The 22293-nt window shown below is 43.4% G+C and overlaps 1 protein-coding gene across 14 annotated transcripts in view; it reads left to right on the top strand.

Annotated features, from left to right (window-relative positions):
• CADM1 (cell adhesion molecule 1) overlaps window positions 1-22293 on the top strand; it is a 188592-nt gene that overhangs the window by 74333 nt on the left and 91966 nt on the right. For 3 of the 14 annotated variants that reach the window (XM_015884136.3, XM_085526013.1, XM_085526014.1), the window contains exon 1: window positions 5827-6031. The exons of the other annotated variants lie outside the window; for them this stretch is intronic. In XM_015884136.3, the coding sequence (XP_015739622.1) occupies window positions 5986-6031 (46 nt within the window). In that variant the 5' untranslated portion in view covers window positions 5827-5985. Of the gene's footprint in view, window positions 1-5826; window positions 6032-22293 lie in introns of those variants that run through there. 14 annotated transcript variants of the gene reach the window in all.

Below are 22293 nucleotides of genomic sequence, written 5' to 3' on the forward strand. Positions count from 1 at the left end.
TTACTCATTTCTTTAGCTAAGTAAAGCCGAGCCGGTGACTGAGCCTGGGAGGTGGTGTTGGGGGAAGTGCAGCCTGGCCCGGCTCTATGCCAACTCACCCTTCTGGTGGCAACAGTTCCACCTCCTCCTCTTTCCTTGACCTCTTGCTCGAAATGAAATTGTTAATTACTGAAAAAAAAACCTGATAACTGAGTCATGCTGTGTGTTGTCAAGGAGACAAACAAAGCCCACTGAGATAGTAGAAACCATATTGAAGAGACAGGCACGTTTCCTCTCAGTTGTAGAAGTGAGCGGTTTGAGATGCTCAGGTTCTCCAGATGTTATGTACAGCTGTTGCTTGAACAATATAGACTTCAAAATGACATACCTGAACACAAAAAGCAAACTTCCTCCTGCCTTTCTTTATGCTCCCAGGGAATTCTCCTTTTACGTTGGCAGCGCAGGTTTCTAAGTAGCCACATTGGATAATGACTGCACGAGAAGAGACAAGATGTGCAGAGGTCGTAATTGGAAAGGAAATAACATTTAAGCAGTGGGAAATTGAAGATGCTTTCCATATGGAATAATATGTAATCAACCTTTTAAATGCAAGGACTGCCTGACTGCTTTTTTTGGGTGCGACGTGTTCTGCAGATCACCTGTAGCAGCGAACTGGATACGTGGCCTTGAAATAACTAGATGGGAAATCAGACTTAGTGTCCAACATTCATTTCCTACTTTTATTTGTATTTATTTTTGTACATATCATTTGTTTGCTTGCAGCTGAGAGGATCCAGATTCAGAAGTGGTGGTTTGTGAGCACTTTGCTCTGCTTTCCATTGCAGTAAATGTGAGCACGTGCTGTGCTGTGAGCCCATTTTGCTTTGAGCTCCTGCCTATGCACAGCAGTGCAGGGTTCGTGTTCCTGCTGTGCCCCTGTCTGCAGGGCTCTGGGAGGGGACCTGCGGCTCTTCTAGGAATATTTATTTCTGGATTTACTTGCATGAATGGATCCGAATGATTTTCATAATATTACCTTTGGTAATTCCAAGATTTGAGCAGTTCTTACTGGTTTTAGGTAAGATGCTGATGAGGTGAAAGCGGTTAATGCTGCAGCAGCTCCTGGTTGCAGGCTAACCCTGGGGTTGGATTCTGGCATGCTGGCTTTATCACGGTCAGGTCACCTTTTTTCTCCCATTGAAGACTAAAATGCAGAGCATTAAGTAACTCCAAGACCTCAAGTTTTGCATGAATCTGTTAATAGACTCAAATCAGAGGATAGAGTATGGGTTGCCTGCATCTCTTAGCAATGGCCAGTCAAGCTTCTTCACATTCAGATCCATCTCTGCAGTGTGCTCAGGTGATGCTGAGGATGGCTTTACGCTCATACACCTGCTTTCTGACTCAGGGCTTGGAAGAATCCAGATGCGTGCCCATCAGTGTGTCTGCTTAAATTAGAGGTGACAAATTATTGATAATTAGCATCGGTTTTATTTTTGTTTCGCCATTGCAAAATGTGAATTTATAAAAGGCAATTTGTTTTTATCTTTGGCCTCAGGAGCTCCAGAGCAGTTGTACTTGTTCTTAATTGCTTGTTTTATGGGTGAAAATTAGGCTGTAACACAAACTGCAGTGTGAGGAGTCGCAGATACAATGCTTGCGGTGTTGGAACAGCAAGGAGGAAAAACTGGTGCTGGGTTTTGCCTGATACTTCACAAATCCCAGTTTTTATTAAGTTTAACAATGCAACCACTTCCAAGCATTCTATAACTAAATATAGTAATGAAATTTTATTTGAAGTCAGGAACATTATCCAGATATGACTTGATGTGTGTAAGATACTGCACATCAATGGAGTGGTACAGATTGTGTTAAATGGGCCTGAAATAATCTCTGGGAAAGAAAATCGTTTTCTATTCTTCTTGACACAAAGTGTTTGTCACAGATACGCATTCTTATCCGCATCTTGTTAGTGAAATCATTATACTTTTCATTACAACTTTTATGCAAATACGCTGGTTTTCCTTGATTAGGTTTGCACGAATATGCTGTAATTACAGGCTGAGGTGTTATTAATGTGTAACAATTAAATATGAAATTACGATGTGTAATTACGGCTCGAAGGAAGTGTTGTAATAGCGCGCACGCCACGCTGACTTACAGGCAGGGTGTTGCCCACAGGAGATAACAGCTCTGATGTTCTGCACATTTATCCTAACAAATCTTCTTGGCACAGGAGCATCCTTGAGCAGAAGGAGCCGTTCTGGCTGGGGATGTGTGGGATTAACCCATGCCCTGTACAGGAGCTCAGTGTATAGGAGAGCACTGGGCAGACATTATTGCACCATGGACAGCTCTCCTAAAGTCTCTACTGCTGCATGTTGGGTTTTGGGAGTGAGGACCCTTCCATCCTCCTGGTGCTCAAGGATACAGTGCCCTGGGGACATGATCCTCAAGGATGCTCTGTTTGCTGTCACTCTATTTGGTGTCTGATGTATTCCCAGGAATAGATCTCCTCCTGGCAGAAGGAGTTGGTGCTCAGTAGGGGATTGAATATTTAGCTTCAGAATGGTGGTGTAATGCACTGATTCTGTTGCAATTTGAGTATATGGGTATATGTGGGTGAGAGGGTCTGTGCTTGACAGGTGCTCTCTGCTTTCCCATATGGTCCTTTGTAGGTTAACAGGGCAAGGGGGAATGGCTTTAAACTAAAAAATTGGAGATGCTGGTTAGTCATTAAGAGGAAATATTTTCCTTAGAGGGTGGTGAGGTGCTGGCACTGCTGCCCAGAGAGCTGTGGGTGCCCCAGCCCTGCAGGCACTCAAGGCCAGGTGGGATGGGGCCCTGGGCAGCCTGAGCTGGTGGGGGCAGCCCTGCCCATGGCCGGGGGTGGCACTGGGTGGGCTTTGAGGTCCCCTCCAACCTGAGCATTCTGTGATTCTTTCCCTCCTGTGTATGTAAGGAGGAGCTCCATGCTTAGGCTGTGTCACTGCTGGAGGTCCACCAGAGCTCATGCTGAACCTTTCTCTGCCACTTAAACGCCTGCTGTGAATTGGGGCTTTGCTAGAGAAGAGTGACTTAAGGGCAACTGTTCAGCCACATCCTGAGGATGTGCTGAGTGCTCCTTTTACCTGGCTTTAGGACAGCTGGTTGGTTATGTATATCTGGAGATGAGATCTGTTTTCCTTTTAGTATGTTTTTGCTCTGATGCTCTGAGGATGATTTTGCTTTAGCTCCTTTCCATTGAAGTGTAGGCCAGGCAACAAGAACGCCTGGGGGGTACATCTTGAAGAGGGCTACCACGAAGCAGATAAAACAGTAATACTTCTTTTGCTGGAAGAATACCAATGAGGAACTGGAAGAACCTGCTTAACTTTAGTTTCATCTGTACTAAAAAAGTAACTGAGGAGGAATACAGATAGGGCACAGTTAAAACATGCCTCATATCTGCATTGCAGTGAGGACTCAAGTTAATGGCTTGGGGATCTTAGATAGGAGAGGGAAGAAGGTTTGAAGTGATGGGAACTGGCTGATGCTATCCTGGTGTTACCCTGCATGAGCACAGAGCTGGGGGCATACAGGTGCTCCTATGGGAGGATGGCTGTGTCCCGGTGTGGTGTTGCTTTATGGTCTGCAGCTGCACGTGTGCTGTTGTGTGCACACATAGGGGTCTGTCCTTGCAGCATGGCTTCTAGCAGAGCTGCTGCAGAAAGCAGATAGATCCATTAAGCGGTTAACTCGGGGCTGCTGCAATTGGAGTTACTGCAGCATTTTTGTCCTCAAATGAGTTATTTTTCCTTGGCGAGCTCTCTGCAGTGAAGTGTTGCTCCTCTGTGTGCTGTCTGTGTTGAGGATGCGCAGGACACGCTCTGGGGAGACGTAGGCAGAGTTAAAATCGACCTCTAGGATTTGTTCTATTGAAATTGATAGGATCCCAGCGGCTACCTTCCCAAATGCATTAATAAATTAAAGCATTTGCTTCAGTGTCTGGAAGCTCCACGTGGAGGTATGCATTCAATTGTCTTAGTGCTGGAAGAGTGCAAACTCCCTTCAGGTGCTTCCATTTGTGTCCTCCCTTGGCCTTGCTGGGCTGTCCATCTGCATGATGCTCAGATGCTATTTGCATTCCTTCTCTTGCCTACTGGAACACACGTGGCCTTTGAAGTTTTACATCTCTGGAAACTTTATTTTTTTCCAGGCACCTTATTATGTCTGGTTTAATTTCTGTTAATCTCTTCGCGCGTGTGGCTTATGACTTTTAAATGATGGGATTTTTTCCTCCGTGTGACACTTTCCTGCATTTTCAAGTGGCGCTGGCAGAAAGAATACAAAAATGAGGATGGAAGAAGAAGAGAATCAGTGACATCCAGGTGCTTGCTAGAATCCTCCTCTTGGGAAAAGGCCAGAAGAGCTTTACCAGTGAATTCAAGGTCAGGCTGGACCAGTAGCATGTGATCGAGCTGTAGATGTCCCTGTTAGTTGCAGGGGAGTTGGATCAAATGGCCATGAAGGGTTCCTTCCAATTCAGGCAATTCTATGGTGAAGTACTGAGATGCTTCCAGATACTGAAGATATTCATTTCTTGCCTTGGGTTTGCTTCTGTTTGTGAGAGCCCTTCTCGTGGGAGGAGGGATTAAATGTCAGCACTCACAGAAATGTCCTTTTGGAGAGGTCTGGGTGGTAATTAAAGATGTGTTGGCAAGGGCATGTATTTAAATGGCTTTGCCTTTTTTTGTGGCATCCTTATTACAGCTACAGGGACACTTCCTTTATTTTTGCTGTGGCGTTGGGTTTTTCAATCAGCTGTTGTGCAGTGAGAGCTTCTATCGGAGAGGAAGGGCAGCCCCTGTTTGTTGCCTTCCTGCTGCTTTGCGTCCCAGAGCACGAGCTGTGCTGGGATTCCTAGCACAGAAGCACTGCTTGCTGTCTTAGCTTGGAGAAACGAGTTATTGTGCCGGCAAGAATTGTTTGAAGAATTAAAATTGACCCATTTCCTTCAGGCGCAGTGAAGTTAATACTCAAGAGTGTTAACATCGTAGGAGTGATTTGAGAAGTATTATTTGTCAAATCCCTGAGCTAATATGTATGTAGGTATAAATAAGAAGACCTCAAAGGTTGTTTCAGTATTTATTAACCTCTCCTCTTCTTCAGGGGCCTAAGTTGGCTGCTGAAGCTTGGCCAAGGCTTTTAGCAAGCTGTGTGGATGCTGTTTCCCAGCATCCTGGAGCATCTTCTAGGAAGAAAAAGGATGAGTGAGCACCTGCTATGAGAAGTTTCATGGCTGTTGTTGCTTGCTTTGCCCTTCTGTTATTAAATGGAAGGAAAATGCAGACATGGCACTTGAGGATGGGGTTGGTGGATGTGGTGGGGATGGTTTGGGGATGGACTTGATGATATTGGAGGTCTTTTCCAACCTTAATGATTTTGTGGTTCTGTGCTTCTAACTGGTGTCATGTCCTGAATGTTCCTGTCTGTTAGCTAATGGCTGTTGTCATTTATCTGGACATAAACAAAGAACTTCAGAGGCTGTGGGTAGAGTTCCTCTTGTTTCCTTGGCAGCATTGCACCCTGAGCAGCAGCTGGAATAGAATAGAACCCATGCATCCACCAGAACGGGTGCATAAGAGCTCAGGACAGACCTGCTGCTGGGAAGCATTAAGTTATAGATAACATCACGTTTAGCACCTTTCATTTTCCTGTGTTGTTACTTGAAACTAGGCTCTATATTCACTGCATTTTGATACTACGGAGTAAAAGCACCAAATGACATTTTTTCCTTCTCTAGATTTCTGCATCAAACTTGCTGCATTTGTACTAAATTTATCTTTTTCTTCCTGTTTTCTTTAGGTAAGTGGACACGATTTGAGTGTTAAATGTTCTGCATTGGACAACTGCCGAGTCTGGAGGCTGGAAACCGTAAGCCAGGTGTCAGCTGGGAGATGCTGCATGCAGTATTGAGTCCAAAAGCATTGGATCAGCAGAAATGTGGTGTCCCTACAGCACAGAATGGGGTCAACACGTATTGGTTGGAGGCACCACTTCTGGGTTACAGGTTTTTGTCTTTTTTTGGTATTATCCCAATAGGGTGAGGATGAAAGAACTTGAGCTCTTCCTCACCCATTCCTGTTGTGGAAATACATTTAGCCTTTCCATAGTATATTTACAGTCATTATTCATTTTTAAATGCAGTTTGGTTCCTTGGAGTGTTCTGCAGCTTTGTGTTGAAAGGGAGCGTGAGGTAAGAGGCAAGAAGGGATTTTTTTTTTCCTTATTTATTTATTTTATTATTATTTTTTAAGTAATGCTTAATCTAGAATTAAATTCAGAGGAGTGCCTGGAGAAAATAAGATCTCTGATCAGATTCTCTGAATATGTTTTGTCTTATCTAATAAGCAAGAGAAGCTAGTAGAGGGAATTATGTGCTGGAAGGGGAATTTTAATAGCAACGGATATGCAAAGAAGAAAGTATCTCAAGTGAACAAAGAATACAGGCTTGCAAATGGTGGATCTTTTCCCTGCTTGAGAAATGCAACTTTTTTGTGGTACAAACCTAAAGCCTGGCCTTCCTTATTGAAGCTGGAGAAGTCTTACCAGCTGCCTTGAGATTTTGGGGTTGTGAGAACCTGTTGTCCTGCCCTGTTGTTGTGGGAACTTCCAACTAGAAACAGAGATATACCAACTATGACCTTATTGTTTGTAGCAAACTCGCTTCTGATTATAGAGGCCTTGGTCATGTAAATGAATTAGTTTTGCAACCCCACTTTGAAGTACCTGACTCCCTTAATTAAAAGTCATCTTGATAAAGGAAGGCATTTTAACTTGACTGTCCTGTGAGTGATGTTTTCAGTTGAGTTAGTTACAGGAGAAGCTGTTGTGTCTTATTGGAGGTGCAGTCACAGTCAGCTGTCTGAAGTCAGGGCTGTTTCCTTCTGTTCCCGATGCCTGGGCACGTTGCAGGAGAATACAAGCATCTCGTAGTGGGTGTTAGCTGCTCTCACTACCTTCTTGTCTAAGAGCCCTGTTAAATAATACAGTATTCTGTCTGATTTCTGGAGGTGGTATTTCAGGAGCTGTGTGCTGGGGGCAGGGCTGGCAGATAAACCCAGGGTGCTGGCAGATGTGGTTGGGTAATGTGTTAGAATCCCATTTTGGAGCAATAACACCCTCGTCGTTGTATTCAAACACTGAGATAAATGCATCAATCTAAATTCATGATTTTGGGTTTTTTTTCCGTCGAGTTGCTAATTATTGAACATAACTAGCTTATTCATAATTCCTTTTCTCCTTCTGCTTGATAGCCTTAATCCTGTATTTGTGCGGCTGTCATTCCCATGGTAACAGACTAGTGTCTGAAGCAGAAGATTATTAAATACAGAATAGCACATTAAAATAATGTTAAGGTTCTGACTTAGAGACTTTCACATGGGGGCAAACTTCAAGGAAAAAAAAAAAAAGAACATTTTTACAAAAAAGCAATTTACTTTGCCAGTAATGTTCTCTATTCCCACAGCTATTACAGAAGAGATTTGTTTGAGTAACAGCCTGCTCCCTCACAAGCCATCTTCTCCTCCAGCTTTGCAGAGAAATCCTAATCTTATGTTTATGTCGTCAGTCTGTTTCCATGGGAACTCTGTCACCGATGTATCGTGACCTCACAACAGGGCGGCAGAGGAGGGAAATGTGGGTTGAGAGGCAGCGTTAAAAATGATGGTTTAAAAAAGCAACAACAAAAAAGAAAGCAACGTCAAGCTTGGGTAGATAGAACAAAATAGAGGAGAGGGAAATGGGGTTGTCGTGCACTTAGCTAGAAGCTGCTGTATATATATATATATGTGTGTATGGCCATGTTTATTTTGTCTCCTAATCTTACCCTGCAGAAACTTGCCTATAAAGACATGTCGATGCTATAGCTCTGTTTATCCCATTGGGTTCAGTGTCGAGCATCTGAGGCTGCATCAGTACACAACAAGAGTGAGCATGGTGTTTCCTTCAACTCGGTGCTGGCTGCAGTGCCTTCCTCTACTGGCTTTCCTAGAGCAAGTGCACTTCAGGAGCATAGAAGCAGTCCTAAGAGCTTGGCAGACTTTATGATCCTTCTCAGAGCTGTTGCTGAAGGTTTGGTGTGGGTAACTCTGTTCATCAAGGCAGCGTGGCTCACAGCAGTAAGGGATGTCACCATGTTGGTGCACATGCATCACTGTGGGGCACCACCGTGCTGTGTGTACATTGATATCACCATGAGGTGTCACCATGTTGGTGCATACATAGAATTGTACAGGTTGGAAGGGATCATAGAGTCCAACCCCCCCTTCCAAAGTAGGTTCCCTACACCAGGTCACACAGGTACACACAGGCTGTGTGCTGGAGCATGATGGAGCATCTGGGGTGTGCTGACTGATCTGTATGCCTGGGCTTGGAGCAGGGGCTTGTATCACACTGCTTTTCAGCTCGACCATTTCCTAAATACCAAGCAAGCAGCAAGCCAAGATGATAAAAATAGAGAGCTGCGTGTGGAAAGACACAGCTGCTCCAACGTTATCTTCATTTCCAGGTGCTTAAAGCAATGAAGCCACGTAGAGAAAGTGTGATTGTCTGCATACTTCAGGTATTTTTAATACAATCCTTCAGAGTACTAATAGATCTTTGTGCAGCTCGAACATCAATGAGCGCTACTGGCCATACCAAATCGTAATGGATAGGTGTACGTTAGGCTTTGCAGACAGCTGCTTTGTAGAGTGTGTGCTTCAGTATTCCCTTCCTCTTATAAGCAGTTTCTCTCACTTCTAAAGAGCTTAAGCATCATTTTCCTCTTCAATCGGTCATGCTGCAAGAATTGTGCAAGTACAGATTTGTGTTCTGCCTGCAACTCAAACCTTCTCTTCCTTGCTTGCTTTGTTGTTGCTTTTTCACGTGCTTTTTGGTTTTAACAAACAAGATTTCCCCCAAAGACAGATATTAAAAGAAAAAGGGGAAAAAATAATAATGGAAAAAAGGCTATAAGGAGACATATTGTTATCAGAGTATCTTGTTTCGCTCTTAGCCTTAAGAAATCTATAACTTCAAAAGCAGATAGCATTTGGTCTGCTTGGGTTTTTTTTGTACCTTCCCTTTGTTCCTTTGTGTGCTGCCTAACTTTGTTTTAGTCTACAGCCTACGATGGCTTTACAAGACAGTTTTGTAAAATCAGAGAGCTGTAACGTCTCCTGCATTGGATTTTGATGTTTCTTCCATCACTGACACGTCCCTGTGGCTGCCAGGGGGAGTTTGAAAACTTCCACTTGGATCGGAGCGTGCGTCCCCTTGAGTATCCTTCATAGGTGCATTTTAGAAGAGGGAAATGACAAAGTTAGCAGAAAAACATCCTTCCCAAGTAGGGCATCCTCCCTTCTTGTCTGTTGCAGAGCTGCTGCTGTTTTGCAGCCATTGTCTTGTTGTCTCCCCCCCTTCCCTACCAGCTCTGCGCCTGTTGGGTAATTTATGACCGAGTCACTGAAATTCTGTATTTATTCGGGTGATATATTGAAAAATCCATTTGCTATCAGAGACTTCCTTTAATATAAAGGGAAGACGAGCACCGGCATCACAAGTACCCAGTATCTTTGCTCTTTTAGTTCATTTACCCCTAACCCATGTCGGGCTGATCTGGGTGCATTATTGGTGCTCTGAAAGATGAGGGTTTGAAACTGTAAATTTCACTCTGGTTTTCACCTCCTGGGAGATAACCTGAGGTTGTGGGGTTTTGGTTGCATTGAAACACTGAGTTGTATTCCTTTCTGTGCTGTGCCTATCTTTTAATCTCTTCTTGAGCTTTTCGTATTGTAGACCTCTGAAAATTGACAGTAGGGTGCTGTGACCAGCAAGCAGTGGGGAGCTGAAGGTGGGCAATGGGAGATGATGGGCGAGCACAGCGACTTCAGTGTCCCCACAGCAGCAACTGTGGGTTGAGCGCCTATCAACAAATTATCTTCAAATCATCTTTTCTGCCTCGCTTTTCAATTCAACAGTCATGGCAGCGTGCTAATCCCTGGGCTCCTGCAAATGCAAAGAGCTGTGGAGCAGTGAGGCAGGGCAAAATTAAATTGGCACCGGGGTTGTTTGGTTGAAGGGGACTGGAGATGACGTCTGAACTCAATGTAATTTGTCTTCCAGAACAATTGAATTGCAGGTAAAAATATTTCCCGACGAAAGGGGGAGAAAAGCTCTGAGGTTTGTAATGGGTTACTTAGCTTAAAATAATTTCAATGGGCTTCCCACATTAATTGACTTGTACTTGCACTTAGAAAGAGGATTGCTCCGAAGTAACGAGGCTCTATTTCAAGACTTCTGCCCTGGGATATTTCCCAAAGTCTGGGAAGTGCAGAGGCTCAGCAGCTGCTGGGGAGATGCAACGTGTACATCTGAAAGGGAACAAGAAAGAGATGGCAAATTACCGTTGCTTTGTTCATTTCGATGGATCCTCCAAATTGTATGTCTAATTGTGCTCCATTATCGCAGCCTAGTGCGGATAGGTTAATAGTTTCTAGACGTTGATGTACATTGATTCCTTTCACAGGCTTTGAGACAAGTCAGTGTATAAAGAACCGCCTGACTTGGGTTTACTGTCAGTTGTTGGGTGCTTTCTATTTTTTATTTTGCATTTCTGCTGCTGTATTATTGGCAGCCTTTAAATTGATCCAATTTGAGAACGGAATGAGAAATTAGAGTGTACTTACGTGGACGTGTTTCAACTAAATTATTAAATGAAGTGGTTGACTTTTCTATCTGAATTAAACCAGCAGAAAAACTATAATTAACTACTTCATTGACTGAGTGGAAGCTGGAAATTTGACGTAAGGCATTGACCTCATAGATTTTTCTTCTTCCCCGACCTGTGGAAGCCGGGGAAAGCTTAAATAGGGATAAAAGAGGAGACGGGTACATCTAAATTGCTTGTAGAATTAAAAAGAAAGGTCTTCATTCTTGCAGATCTCTTCTGCTTTATTTCTCCTTTCCCTTGGAAAGGTTATCTGGCGGTTTCTGATAGTTGGCAGTGCAATGATCCTTGCAGCTTCTCTGGTATCGCTCACCCTTGTAAAGAGGTGCCTTTGGATGTGCCAGAGGCGCGGGCTCCTTGGGGGGACCTTGCCGTGCTCTGACGATACAGCATGCAGTTTTAATTATGGCTCAGAGGGATGGGGGGAGATGGGTTTCATTTCTTTCATAGGAAGGGCACGTAGCGGCTCCGACGACAACCAGTCTGAGGCCTTGTTGTGTGCCTGTGTAGCAAGTGCAGTGCAAAGTCATGTTTAATTTCTTAAGCTTAGGGCAGAAGAAAGGTTGTCGGGTGGGAGGTGGGTGGTTGGACTGGATGATTTTAGGGTGTTTTTTTCCCCCAACCTCAGTGATTGTGTGATTATGTGGCGGTCTGACTTGTCTGTGCTCTCCTTGTAGTCATTGCTGGCTTTTCTTGCAGAAAGGAAATAAAGCAATGCAGCACCACCTCTGGTTTGGATATTTGCTTAACAAAACACATGTGCTGCTTACATGACAGAATCAGCTACTCCAGGAAGAGTCCAGCAAGGCTCAAATAAGACAAGGTGCTCCATTCAAGTCTCTGGGATGCGAGCAGATGTCCTGCACCCGTTGTTAGGCCGGCATTCGACAGCTGCTCTGCTGCCAAATATGTTAAGTATGATGGGTAGACACTTACTTGGCACAGCTGTCCAATCCTGGTGAAATGCTGGAAGATGCATCGTATTCATATCTTGTGAAAGCAGCAAGTAATAAGCGAGAGCCCATTGAAACAACCACTGCAAAACTTACCCCCAGCTCCACAGCGTGCATAGCTTTGCTTTACAAACAGGGAGATGGAGATGTAAAAAGTGAGGTTTGGAAGTGTGTGGCATCTTAGTATCAACCAGTGATGTAAACCAGCAATTATGCAGTAAATCCCGCTATACGAAGTATCACCAGCTGTTCATTACAGAGGAGTACATCATTGTTATCTGAATAGGAGGCATTTTTCTTTGCTTTATTTGCATGCAAAATAATGTACGCTTTCTTGAAAGCCGGGTGCACGCGGATCTGTATCACACGACAGAGAAATGAAGGATCACATCTTCTTAGCAATACTATGCTGCTGTGGTACTTAGAGCCCCTTTGATCTAGGAAAATATTTGCTTTTTATCAAGACTATCCAAGTTACTCTCCTAATATGAAACCATATAAGCCATATAAAAGCGGATTTCTTGGCACTGTGTGGCATTAGTAATTAATTTTTTTGTTGTTGTCCTACAATTGCAGTGCGTTTTATTTCCTATCTGTAGCATGCTCCTAAATATATCAAATGATATTATTGCCTTTATTAAGTTCATACTTAAGGTTTTACTGGGGTCTTAATGGGGTGCTCTGTGTTTTGCAACAAGGGCAGGTGTGCTGTGTACGGTCACACTTGCAGGATAATAAAACCAGAATGCTTTTTAATTATTATTTACAATAATTGTTTTAGCTTTAATATAGTCTGGGCTGGCTGAGCCAGCCTCGATGCTGACATGCTGCTGAAGGTTCTTTGCTGTAATGAATACTCCTGGGTGGACCAAGGGAACTATGGTTTAGTTCTGCCAAGTGAGATTCTTGTAAGCCTTGTATGACACTGTGTGGGTCTGCTGAGCTTATTCACATATCCCTGTCTTATACATGGCAACTTCTTTAACCTTATCTATTTTTAATCATGCTATACTGCGGTAAGTATATATGATAGCCAGCTTGGTGGGAGAAGCTAAAATCACTCTGAATACAGGCTTGCTGTAAGGTTTCTGAGTGCAATAATGGGATGCATTTGAGGTATGCTGTTACAAAAAGGTGAGCTATCCATCAAAGGCGCGATCTTGGATTTGAGTCTTCTATTTAGATTAAGCGTGTTAAGAAAGATGGATGGCAAACGCCTTTCAGCAGCATTGTCCCCCAAACCAGAATGAAATGTAAAGACGCTTGAAGGATTCAATTACGTTAGCAAATAGTGTGAACAGGAACTGGGTGAGAACGAAGGTCATAGGGTAGAGTGGGATGCTGGCTTTGGATTTATGTCGTTTTAAGACAAAAAACATTCTTTTCATTTACATTCCCATTCGTACATTGTCCTCACGAGCTGCTTATTTGGTGTATTTTATGACGATTCTCTCTTTGCCTTGTGTTTTTGTGGTACTTTACATGCATTGATTTGTATGCAGTGTTTTATGCAAGTTCCGCACCTAATTAATACATGAAATTCTGTAGAGTTCTTAGGTTTTGATGGGTTTTTTTGCCGTATTTGGGAATTGCCAATGTCACTGCCTTCTGGGTCATATATTTGTTGTTTCTGTTGGGGAAGCACAGCTTATGGGTTGCAGGTTGGTAGAGTGGCAAAGCATGTTGGAGATGCTCCAGCATTTGCTGCGCTGATGGATTTGAAGTGCAGCTCCAAATAGGCTGGAGTGCAGGTAAATACATTCAGGGCCTGGTTGTGGTTACCGGAACAAAAACAAGCACATTTGTCTTGTCTTGGAGTATTCTTAAAGCAAAGCTATGTCAACAGCTGGGAAGCTGCTATGACTGGTGGCTGAGAGGTGATGTTGGTATTCAGTGCCTTAGGCACACAGTGCTGGGAGTGGGAAGGACCTGTCTGAGCTCTTGGTTAATTTGCACATCCACTGAAGAGCTCTATTTCTTACACAACTGGAATGGGCATTGAGGTCCATGGCTGAGGTCCATGGCTGTGGTCCCATCCTACAAGCTCCATCCCAAGCTTTGCATTCTGGTTCCGGGGGTGTGGAGAAAGTTCTGTAGGTCAGTTTGGAATCAGTGTGCTTGCAAGGAAAAAAATTAAACTCGACTTCAAAGGACAACTCTGACACGGTCAATTAATAATTAAAACAGTTCTTTAATGAGCTATGCAATTACCTGTGTGTCCCTGGAGATGATGGTTTATGGTATTACTGCACAGTGCCCTTTCTTTAGTCATGGCAGATGACATCTGTAATTTAAAGCAGGCTAGACATTAAAGTGACAGAACTTTCATTAACCTTGTCTGAAGTTTGTTAATGACAAATGCCTCATAAAGAAGAAAGCTTTTGTCAAAATAGGAGCGTGGCAGATAGGAGCCTTTAACCCCATGGGTTTTTGAGGGGCTTCTTTTCTGCTGGGAGAATCTTCATGATGTCAATGGAGGATGTTGGTATTGAGACATTGGTTTCCTTCCTCATTTCCCAGTGCATAGATAGGACAGCTCTGTATGCGTGTGTTCTCCACCTGTTTCTTGTGCTCGAGTTTTGGCTTCGGACCTAAAGTGTAACCACTCATTGTGGCTTTGAGTTCAGTATGCCACAATCAAGGACATATTCTGGGCATGGCAGGAAGGCTCTTGGAAGCAGAAATATGGAAGAGGATGGGAGTTCAAGGCTACATCTGCTCGATGAGCTGCACTGCTGCTGAACTGCAGTCAGGTTTCCATATGTTTTCCCAGCTGCAAGACACAAGTCAGGCCGCTCTTAATTCCTGGCATCTCTGGCTGCTGTGGGCTGGGATTTGTGTAGGGAGGAGAGGCAGGGTGCAAGGATGGTGTGCTTGTATTCATGCATCTAACAGGCAGCCTGGCTGGGAACGCTGAGTTACTTCCATAAATACCTTCTATATTGTAATATATTGATGTGTCTGACAGCCTTAACTCCTCCAGCGTGGCTCCTCTGACGCAGTGCTTTCCATTTGTGGCGCTGAGAAGTTAATTTGGTTTCCTATGGAATCTAGATTAAAAACGGAAATTATCTGCTTGAATCACGAGCAACTTTGTAGGAAAGGCTGGTGGGGAGAGATGCATTAGCGAGGAGATTGCTTTGAAAAGGAGAAGTCAGATCTTAACATCAGCATTGAACATCAGGCTGTTTGGAAATGGGATTTTTGCAGAGGTATTGTTGGAGAAAACATGTTGTTTGCTATTCTCTGTCTCTGGTATGAAACAGGTAGGAGGTGTTTTCAGTTACTTTCTTCAGGTGAACTTTTAAGAGCTCATAGCATCACATTGGCATCCTGTTGCCTCGTAGTTGGTTAAAGGGGATATATTCTTCCTTCCAGTCCCATGAGATTTAACGACCTATTAATACTGACTGCAGTATTTAGTTAATATATTTCATGCAGAACAGTTATTTCTAATGTATTTTGAGCTCACAAGACCTGTATTTCATCTGCCAGAAGGAAATGTTATTTCCCATTTTTAAATTAGCAATAAGGAATGCAAATGCCTGAATAAGGGTAACAATGTATTTCATGCCTTCCTATTTGTTGTGACAAATTGGATTTTAAAATCTTGCTTCTACAAGAGTGTTTTATTTGCCCTGAGGAAGGGATCTGCTGTACTTGTTGGAGCCCTCCACCATTAACGTGTGTGCATGTGAACCTGTTTGCTTATATTGACAGAACAACGAACAGGAGAAGTTCCCTTCCTTTGTATGGTGGTTTGATGCCAAGGCTGGGATGTTGTTGGTTCCCATCAGTGATTTTCACTAACCTGTAATAGTTTTCCATTTGTATTTATGTGTTTCTTGTCGTTAATAAGGGGTAGTCTCTGTATCTCCTGCAAAATGTTACTTGCATTCTCACCATTGACTTCCATTCGTAAGGAGCAAAGGGCAATGACAGCAGCCTGCCATTATATCTTGCTCATACAAGCTGAATGTGGTATGGATTTGCAAGCAGGTAAGTAGGGTCTGTTTCTACTTAATGAATATTTTTGAGGTTCTAGGCCTTTACTAAGATTGCTCAAGACAAAATCATGTGCTTCTTTTTGTGCTGTTAATGAAGATCTAAGCAGCGCAAATAGCACCTTATCATCCTCCAAAGGTAATGAGATGGATATGAGCCCCCTGCTTGTTGTTATGCCATCTTACAGAGGCATTGCTAATTCCAGTTCTTCTTGCTCATCTTCTCAGCTTAGTTTTCTAGTTGGTCTTTGGTTGTCACGTGGTCACCACAGGATGGAGTTGGGAAGGATCCCCTAATTTGGGAAGGAAACCAAACAACATGCTGCTAATGGAGTGGTTAAAACAGAGTAGTCCCTTCTTTCTGTATCCACTTCAGTTTTGCCATTTTAGAGTTTTCCAGTTGAAAAAAGCCACCTTCTCAGTTGAAGGGAGTTCTCTTAGAAGGATGTGAAGCACTGTTTACTGTTGCTCCTGTAAACCACTGCTAAATAAAGACGAAGCAAAGCATTTCCTATGGATTACTGCCATTGAAAATCAGGGAAAGGGCAGAGAGGAAGCCATGGACTTCATTAACAGTAGTGGGTTTTGAAGGCAGCTTGGTTATACAGCCTTATATGTGTGCCTTATATGTGAAACACTCTTCAAAGTCTCTGTACACCTAAAAAAAGAAACATCATTTCCTGGGTTGCAGGTTTGACCTTCTCCAGTGTGAAGGTAGTGAACCTTTGTGGCTATTGAGTCAATTATCCAACTAGTAATGGAGCTGCTGAAAGTAGATGGGGAATAGTGATTATGTGTATTTATCTAAGTAAAACATAATGTGTATTCCCTGGATGAATGTATCATGTTGCCAAATTTTTGTCTACAAATTGCTAAAACTATTTATGCAAGCATGTTTGCAAATGCACATGACTCTGGGGACTGTGCTTTTGTGTAAAATAGCCCATTAATCTGAACAGAACGTTTTAAATAGTTGGAGATGATTTATTTCTAAAAGCTTAGTTGCTCTGATGTAACAAGTAGCAGATGAGCAGATGTGCTGATACTTGTTCCTATGTATGATAGATGGGCTTGGGAGGGATCTCAGCTTGCACTGACATTGCAGTTCTGCATAATGTTGGTCTCCTGCAGTAGAGAGAGCTAAATTGCAAGGATGTTACAATACTTTCTGGTGTGTTGGAGCACTGATTTGCTGGTGATATGCAAAAAGGCCGAGTGTGAATATTAGCCAAACAGCTGAAAGAACTGGTACATAGGTGGCAAACAAACAACCCAAAGCTTGAACAGCATTGGAAGATGGTTGTGTGCATCAGGCGCAGCTTCGGGAGCTGATTGCATTGCGAATTGCTTGTCTTTGTAATAAATGTCTTCTTGCAATTTACTTGTATGTCTTGACAGCTGTATTTAGTTAGCACAGAGGAGTGGCTGCAAAGATGGGCTTGTGCCGTGTATTATGAATAGCGAAGGACGAGCAATAGGACGAGAAGAAATGGCCTCCAGTCTTACCAGGAGACGTTCAGTTTGGATATTAGGATGAATTTGTTCTCAGAAGGAGCTGTCAGCCACTGGAACAGGCTTCCCAGGGAAGCAGTGGGGTCACTGTCCCTGGAGGTGTTTAAGGAAAGGGAAGACAGAATACATAGGGACATGGTTAGTGGGCAGCATTGGTGGTAGGTGCATGGTTGGACTGAATGATCTCAGAGGTCTTGTCCAACCTTAATAATTCAATTACATTTTGGTGGGTCTTGGGATGGAGGAGTTACTTAAGTTCTGTTGCCTTAAGGCAGCACATCCTGAGCTGGAAGATGATTGTCTGGTCTTCCTAAGCCATCTGGCCGCTGCCTGTGTGGCCTCAGCTAGGATGGAGTTTACCAAACCCATTCCTGACTGGTAGACATCATCAGTGTGTTTTTAAAACAGCTGTGACTGCCTTAAGCAATCTATTTCGGTGGTTTTTACACTTGAATAAACCTACTGTGCTGTGGTTTCTACCTGTTGCAGCTTGCCAGATCTGTAATGCATATGCAGAACAATATATCTTCTCTGATGGCACCTCTGAGGAATTTGAAGACCATTATCTTTCCCTGTGTCCTCTGCAGCATGAGTAAGCTCGCTTTGCTTAGTATTTCTGCACAGGTTGTGTCATTTTGGACAGCAGTGAGCCAAGCCAGTGCGCACTGATCCAGCTGAGAGGAGACACCTGGTTTTTGCAGCTCTTGCCAGGTCAGTTTTCAGCCCAAGACTTCCCTGTCTTATCACTTCTTGCTGGTCGAGTTGATCTCAGGACCTGCCAATAGCATCAGGATGGCTGTTCCAGGCCTTCTTGATAATATATGTCTGTGAGTGTGTGAAGAAATGTCTGATATGGCGCTGCTTTGCTTATCAGGGTGGGCAGTTGCTCACTGGGTATCTCCTTTTAATTGCAGCTGGCTGTTGCATGATTTTGTTGCAGACCATTCGGCTTGCCAGTGTTGAAGGAGGCTGAAGGAATGGGAACAGATTTGGTTTAAAAGACAGCAAAATAACTGATGCACAGCTAACCTGTGATTGCTGCTGCTCTTGGTGTTTTATAACCACAAAAATATCAAATGCTGTACAGTTCAGGACTTACGATGTTGGGGGGAAGCAAGGTTAAATAGCATCTCACACCTTTCACTTCACATCTCATTATTCATTGCTAATAGAAGCCTGCACCATCTGTCTCCACGCAGAGCATTTGTGTGTGACAGGCATGGTAGATGTTAGGAAACTTTCACTTCGAGGTGTTTGTTTATGGCTGCTCTGCGCTTGGCATCCGTGCAGCTCTTAAAGAAGAGACCACCAGCTCTGCTGCTACTTGAACTAGTTGCAATGCTGTGGCTTGCTGTTTGTTTCTGAACAAGCAGGGATGGGTGGTGTTTCCTTTCCTCTTGCATTCTGTTGGCTTGTAAACAACCTCCCTGAAATCCTTATGGATTCTTGTCATGTATTAGAAGTGCTTATCCGGCAACAAACAGAGTATTTTTGCTGGTATCTGATAAGGGTGGCTTTGCCACATCAAGGCATTTCATTCTTTTGGTGGCTGGGCATCTGCCTGAGACCTGGGTAGGAAGCAAAATAACTCAGCAAGATTGCAATGCTGCTGCAATGAAGAGCTCACTGCGGTTCCCTCTGCTCCAGCAGTGCCTTAATGCCTCTCACAGGTGGTATTTGGATGCCTTTAGCTGAGAGGAAGAGGTGGGATGAGCTGGGGCAGATGATGCCCTACTTGGGGCTCTGCCCAACTTAGGAAGAGAGAAGCAAAGGGCATTTTCCTTTAACACAGCGTGCTCAGAACTCCCAATAATGCTTTCTCTTTGTCTTCCTGCAGTTTTGCTGTAGAAATACTTAGAATATCAAATACCCATCTTCCCTGGAGGGAAAGAACTGCTGTGGGATTTTTATTTATTTATTTTTATTCTTTTGTGTTTTCTTACTGCAGCAATGAGGGGGAAAAAAAAATCTGTTTCCATTGGTTAAATTGACGCTTGCATAAGGTTTAACAAATACCTCCTTTCCAAACCTTGATCAGGTTTGTGAATTGGAACAGTAACCAGAGGAAAAAGAACACACAAAGGGTTGCATTGGGTGGGATTGCTCCCCATTCAGGTCATTTTGGTGGCTGTGGTGCAGTTCAGCTCTGTCAGTTGTTTGCAACCCCTTCCCTCCACAAAGGACTTTGTATTTCTGTATCAGTTTAAAGTTGCAGAAGGTGAGTAAGGGATAGGAAAGGGAGCGGAATTAACATGCTGCTTTTTCAGCCCGAATAGCTATAATAAACCGGGGTACTTTGCTTTAAGAAGCAGAACAGTCAAGCTCAGCCCTGCTGCAAGAAGCAAAGGCATATAGGAATTGTAAAGAAGGGCTCCAGCTTTTGCTACGCAGCACGCACTGCGGTTGGCATCACAAGGAATAAATGTGAGCGGTGGTGTTATGGGAGCAGAGAGCTGTTTATACGCAGCACAGGGGCTGCAGAGAAGCACGAAGCTTTACCTCCTGGATCGGAATGTCCGTATGCTGTGTGTCTCGACGTGAGCAGCCGTTATGAAGGACAGAGATCAATGTAAATGCTGAATAATTTAAGGGAAAAGTGCAGCACGCCAGGCATTAAGCCTGGCCACTTAAGTAAGAGATGATAGATTCCTGCAGAATCCATTTTTCTCACTTTCTGAAGACGTTTTAGGGAGACAGCCTTCCTAAGGGGATTGAGGTCATCACTCTTTCCTTTTTAAGACCCGGTGAATTGCCTCTTGGACACTTTATCTTATGAATGACATGGTGTTCAGTCAAGGGGTTCTGCTGACAGCATAAACCACACAAGTACAGCTCAGTTTGTGAACATCAGCAGAATCGCAGATTGAAATACCACTGTAGCGGTTATGATTTAGTCATGGAATGTAAAGAGTTTTCAACACTAAAATGCATCAGGTTTTGAAGTATTTTTCTCCTCTGCAGAGCTCTAAGTTAGATGCCAATGGGATATCAGTATTTGTGTTAAAGGATGTTTTCCAGAAGATATTTTTCCTATTTTTGCCTCTCTGATGTTGTTCATATTCAGTTTCTTTGCTATCAATAACTGTAGAAGCGTTCCTAGCAGAGTTTGCAGAAATTGCTTTGTCTGTGCTTTATTCCTTTGTTATTTATTGGTTGGTGCTAAAACATTATTATTTCTCTGTGTCCCTGTTAAGATACAGCTTTGAAAGATTCTATCCCAAGGTGCAAAGTCGGCACTTTTCTCCTGCTGATTAATTTGCACGAGAACAACTGCTTTCATTACAGGTAGCCGGTCTGAAAATGAATCCTTTGGAAGCTGAACGTTAAGGATTTGTATTTTGTTTATGTTTAATACTTAAGGAGATGGATCTCAGGTGTGGTGACACAGTATTGTTTCCTTTGAGGTAACGTATGTGATTGATACGGTTTGTTTCAGGGTGAGTGAGAATCACCTCGCTGCAAAGCCAGGCTTGCAATGCTCTGTCTTCATTGCTGCTAAATTCCCTCTAAGTGTTGCCTAGGTTTCTGGAGTGCTGCTCATTCCCTTGTTCAGCAGGAAGCCGAGCCATTGCATCGTTTCATTTTCCTGGTGCATGATAGGGAAGGCATGCACTTTCCTTCTTACTCTGGAAGGATTCATGGGAGGATGTGAGAGGAGCCCGTGGTGCTGGCTTGAGGTAGAATGTGACCAACTTTAAGGGCTGCTGACCCTTATTGCAGGAGAACTCATGGGAATCCAATAGCAAATTTGGGGTACAGAGACAAGGAAGAGCCCATGCAACCTCAGCATTGAAAACAAAAGTTCAGAGTTTAAGTGGCCCAGTTTCTGGAGTTCTCTGCTTCCAAAGGTAGGTGTGTTAGGTATGAATCTGAGGGGGGTGCACATCTTTCCAACCTCCTACAGATGTCAATTTCACTGCACCTTTTTAGAATGTTTTGAGCTACTCCTGCAGGTTTGAATGAGCAGAGGAGGCAGGAGATGGTCAGAATTCAGATGGCTCTTTTACATGTGGCTCCCTCTGATCCTTTTATACCCTATTCTTTGGGGAACACGGGAGTACCTTAAGCTATGCTTCTCAAATAACAATTTGGTCAGCGTAAGCATTTTTCCCAGATCAGTGTTTTTTAATAAACCTTGCAGCACTACTTTACTGGCCTGCAATTCTAGATGGCAGTTGACCGAGATGAATAATATATCTGGAGGTTCTGCAACCCGTGGCCTCTATTTACCCAGCAGAGAACTGCTTTATTAGGATGGAGGCCATTCCATCTGTTGGGGAGGGGTTGAGATAACTTGTTAGATCAGATGAAGCTGGTGTTCTGCAATGGGCTTTTAAAAGGAGAATTAGAAACTCTGGGATGTTTTTATTTGGTTACGCTTAAAATCTGGTAGCAGGGAGAAGTTAGAATAGTACAGGTTGCTTAAGTTAACCATCTGCAATGAATCTCTATTGGCAGTACGTGTCTTTGGGCTGTATATTTTGCCACTGAGCTGGAAAATTGTTATCATTTGTGAAAAGGCTATTTTTAGGCAGCAACATCTGTGGAACACCATTTCCTCCAACTTTCCCTTATCTTTTGACAAGTCAGCCAGATGTGACTCACTTGAGCATATTGGGTAGAGAGGGGAAAAAAACAATGCATTGTGTTTACCAGAAATGCAAACATGACCTTTTTAGGATGGAGGCAACCTTCATTGCGATCTCATGGAAGAGGCAATAAGGAATGATGGATCGTTATCTTCAGTATTAAACATACTTACAATTTAGTATTTCGGTATAATGTTGTTGTGGAAGTCATCTCGAACAGTAAAAAGTCTCATTTTCTCTCTGCTAATTTCAGAGTCGAAGGGGAAGATGACTGTTATGCTACTGTTGTCACGCCGTGCGTCATTCCCTGCAATGAACTCTACTTAAAGCAAGATGCTTTGTGTTCTCCTTTGTTTCTATGTGTGAAAGCAGTGGGGTTCAGTAGCACTTTCCATGTCTTAATTAGTGCAGTCCAGATAAGGTTTTCACTGCTCTGTAGTCTATGGCTGGTAGTTAATGTGCCAGCACTGCTGCAGTTGGATGGTGGTTCCTTTGCCTGATGG

The sequence above is a fragment of the Coturnix japonica genome, chromosome 34 (genome assembly GCF_054131305.1).
Source record: "Coturnix japonica strain WE chromosome 34, WE-NBRP24, whole genome shotgun sequence".
NCBI classification, from domain to species: Eukaryota; Metazoa; Chordata; class Aves; order Galliformes; family Phasianidae; genus Coturnix; species Coturnix japonica.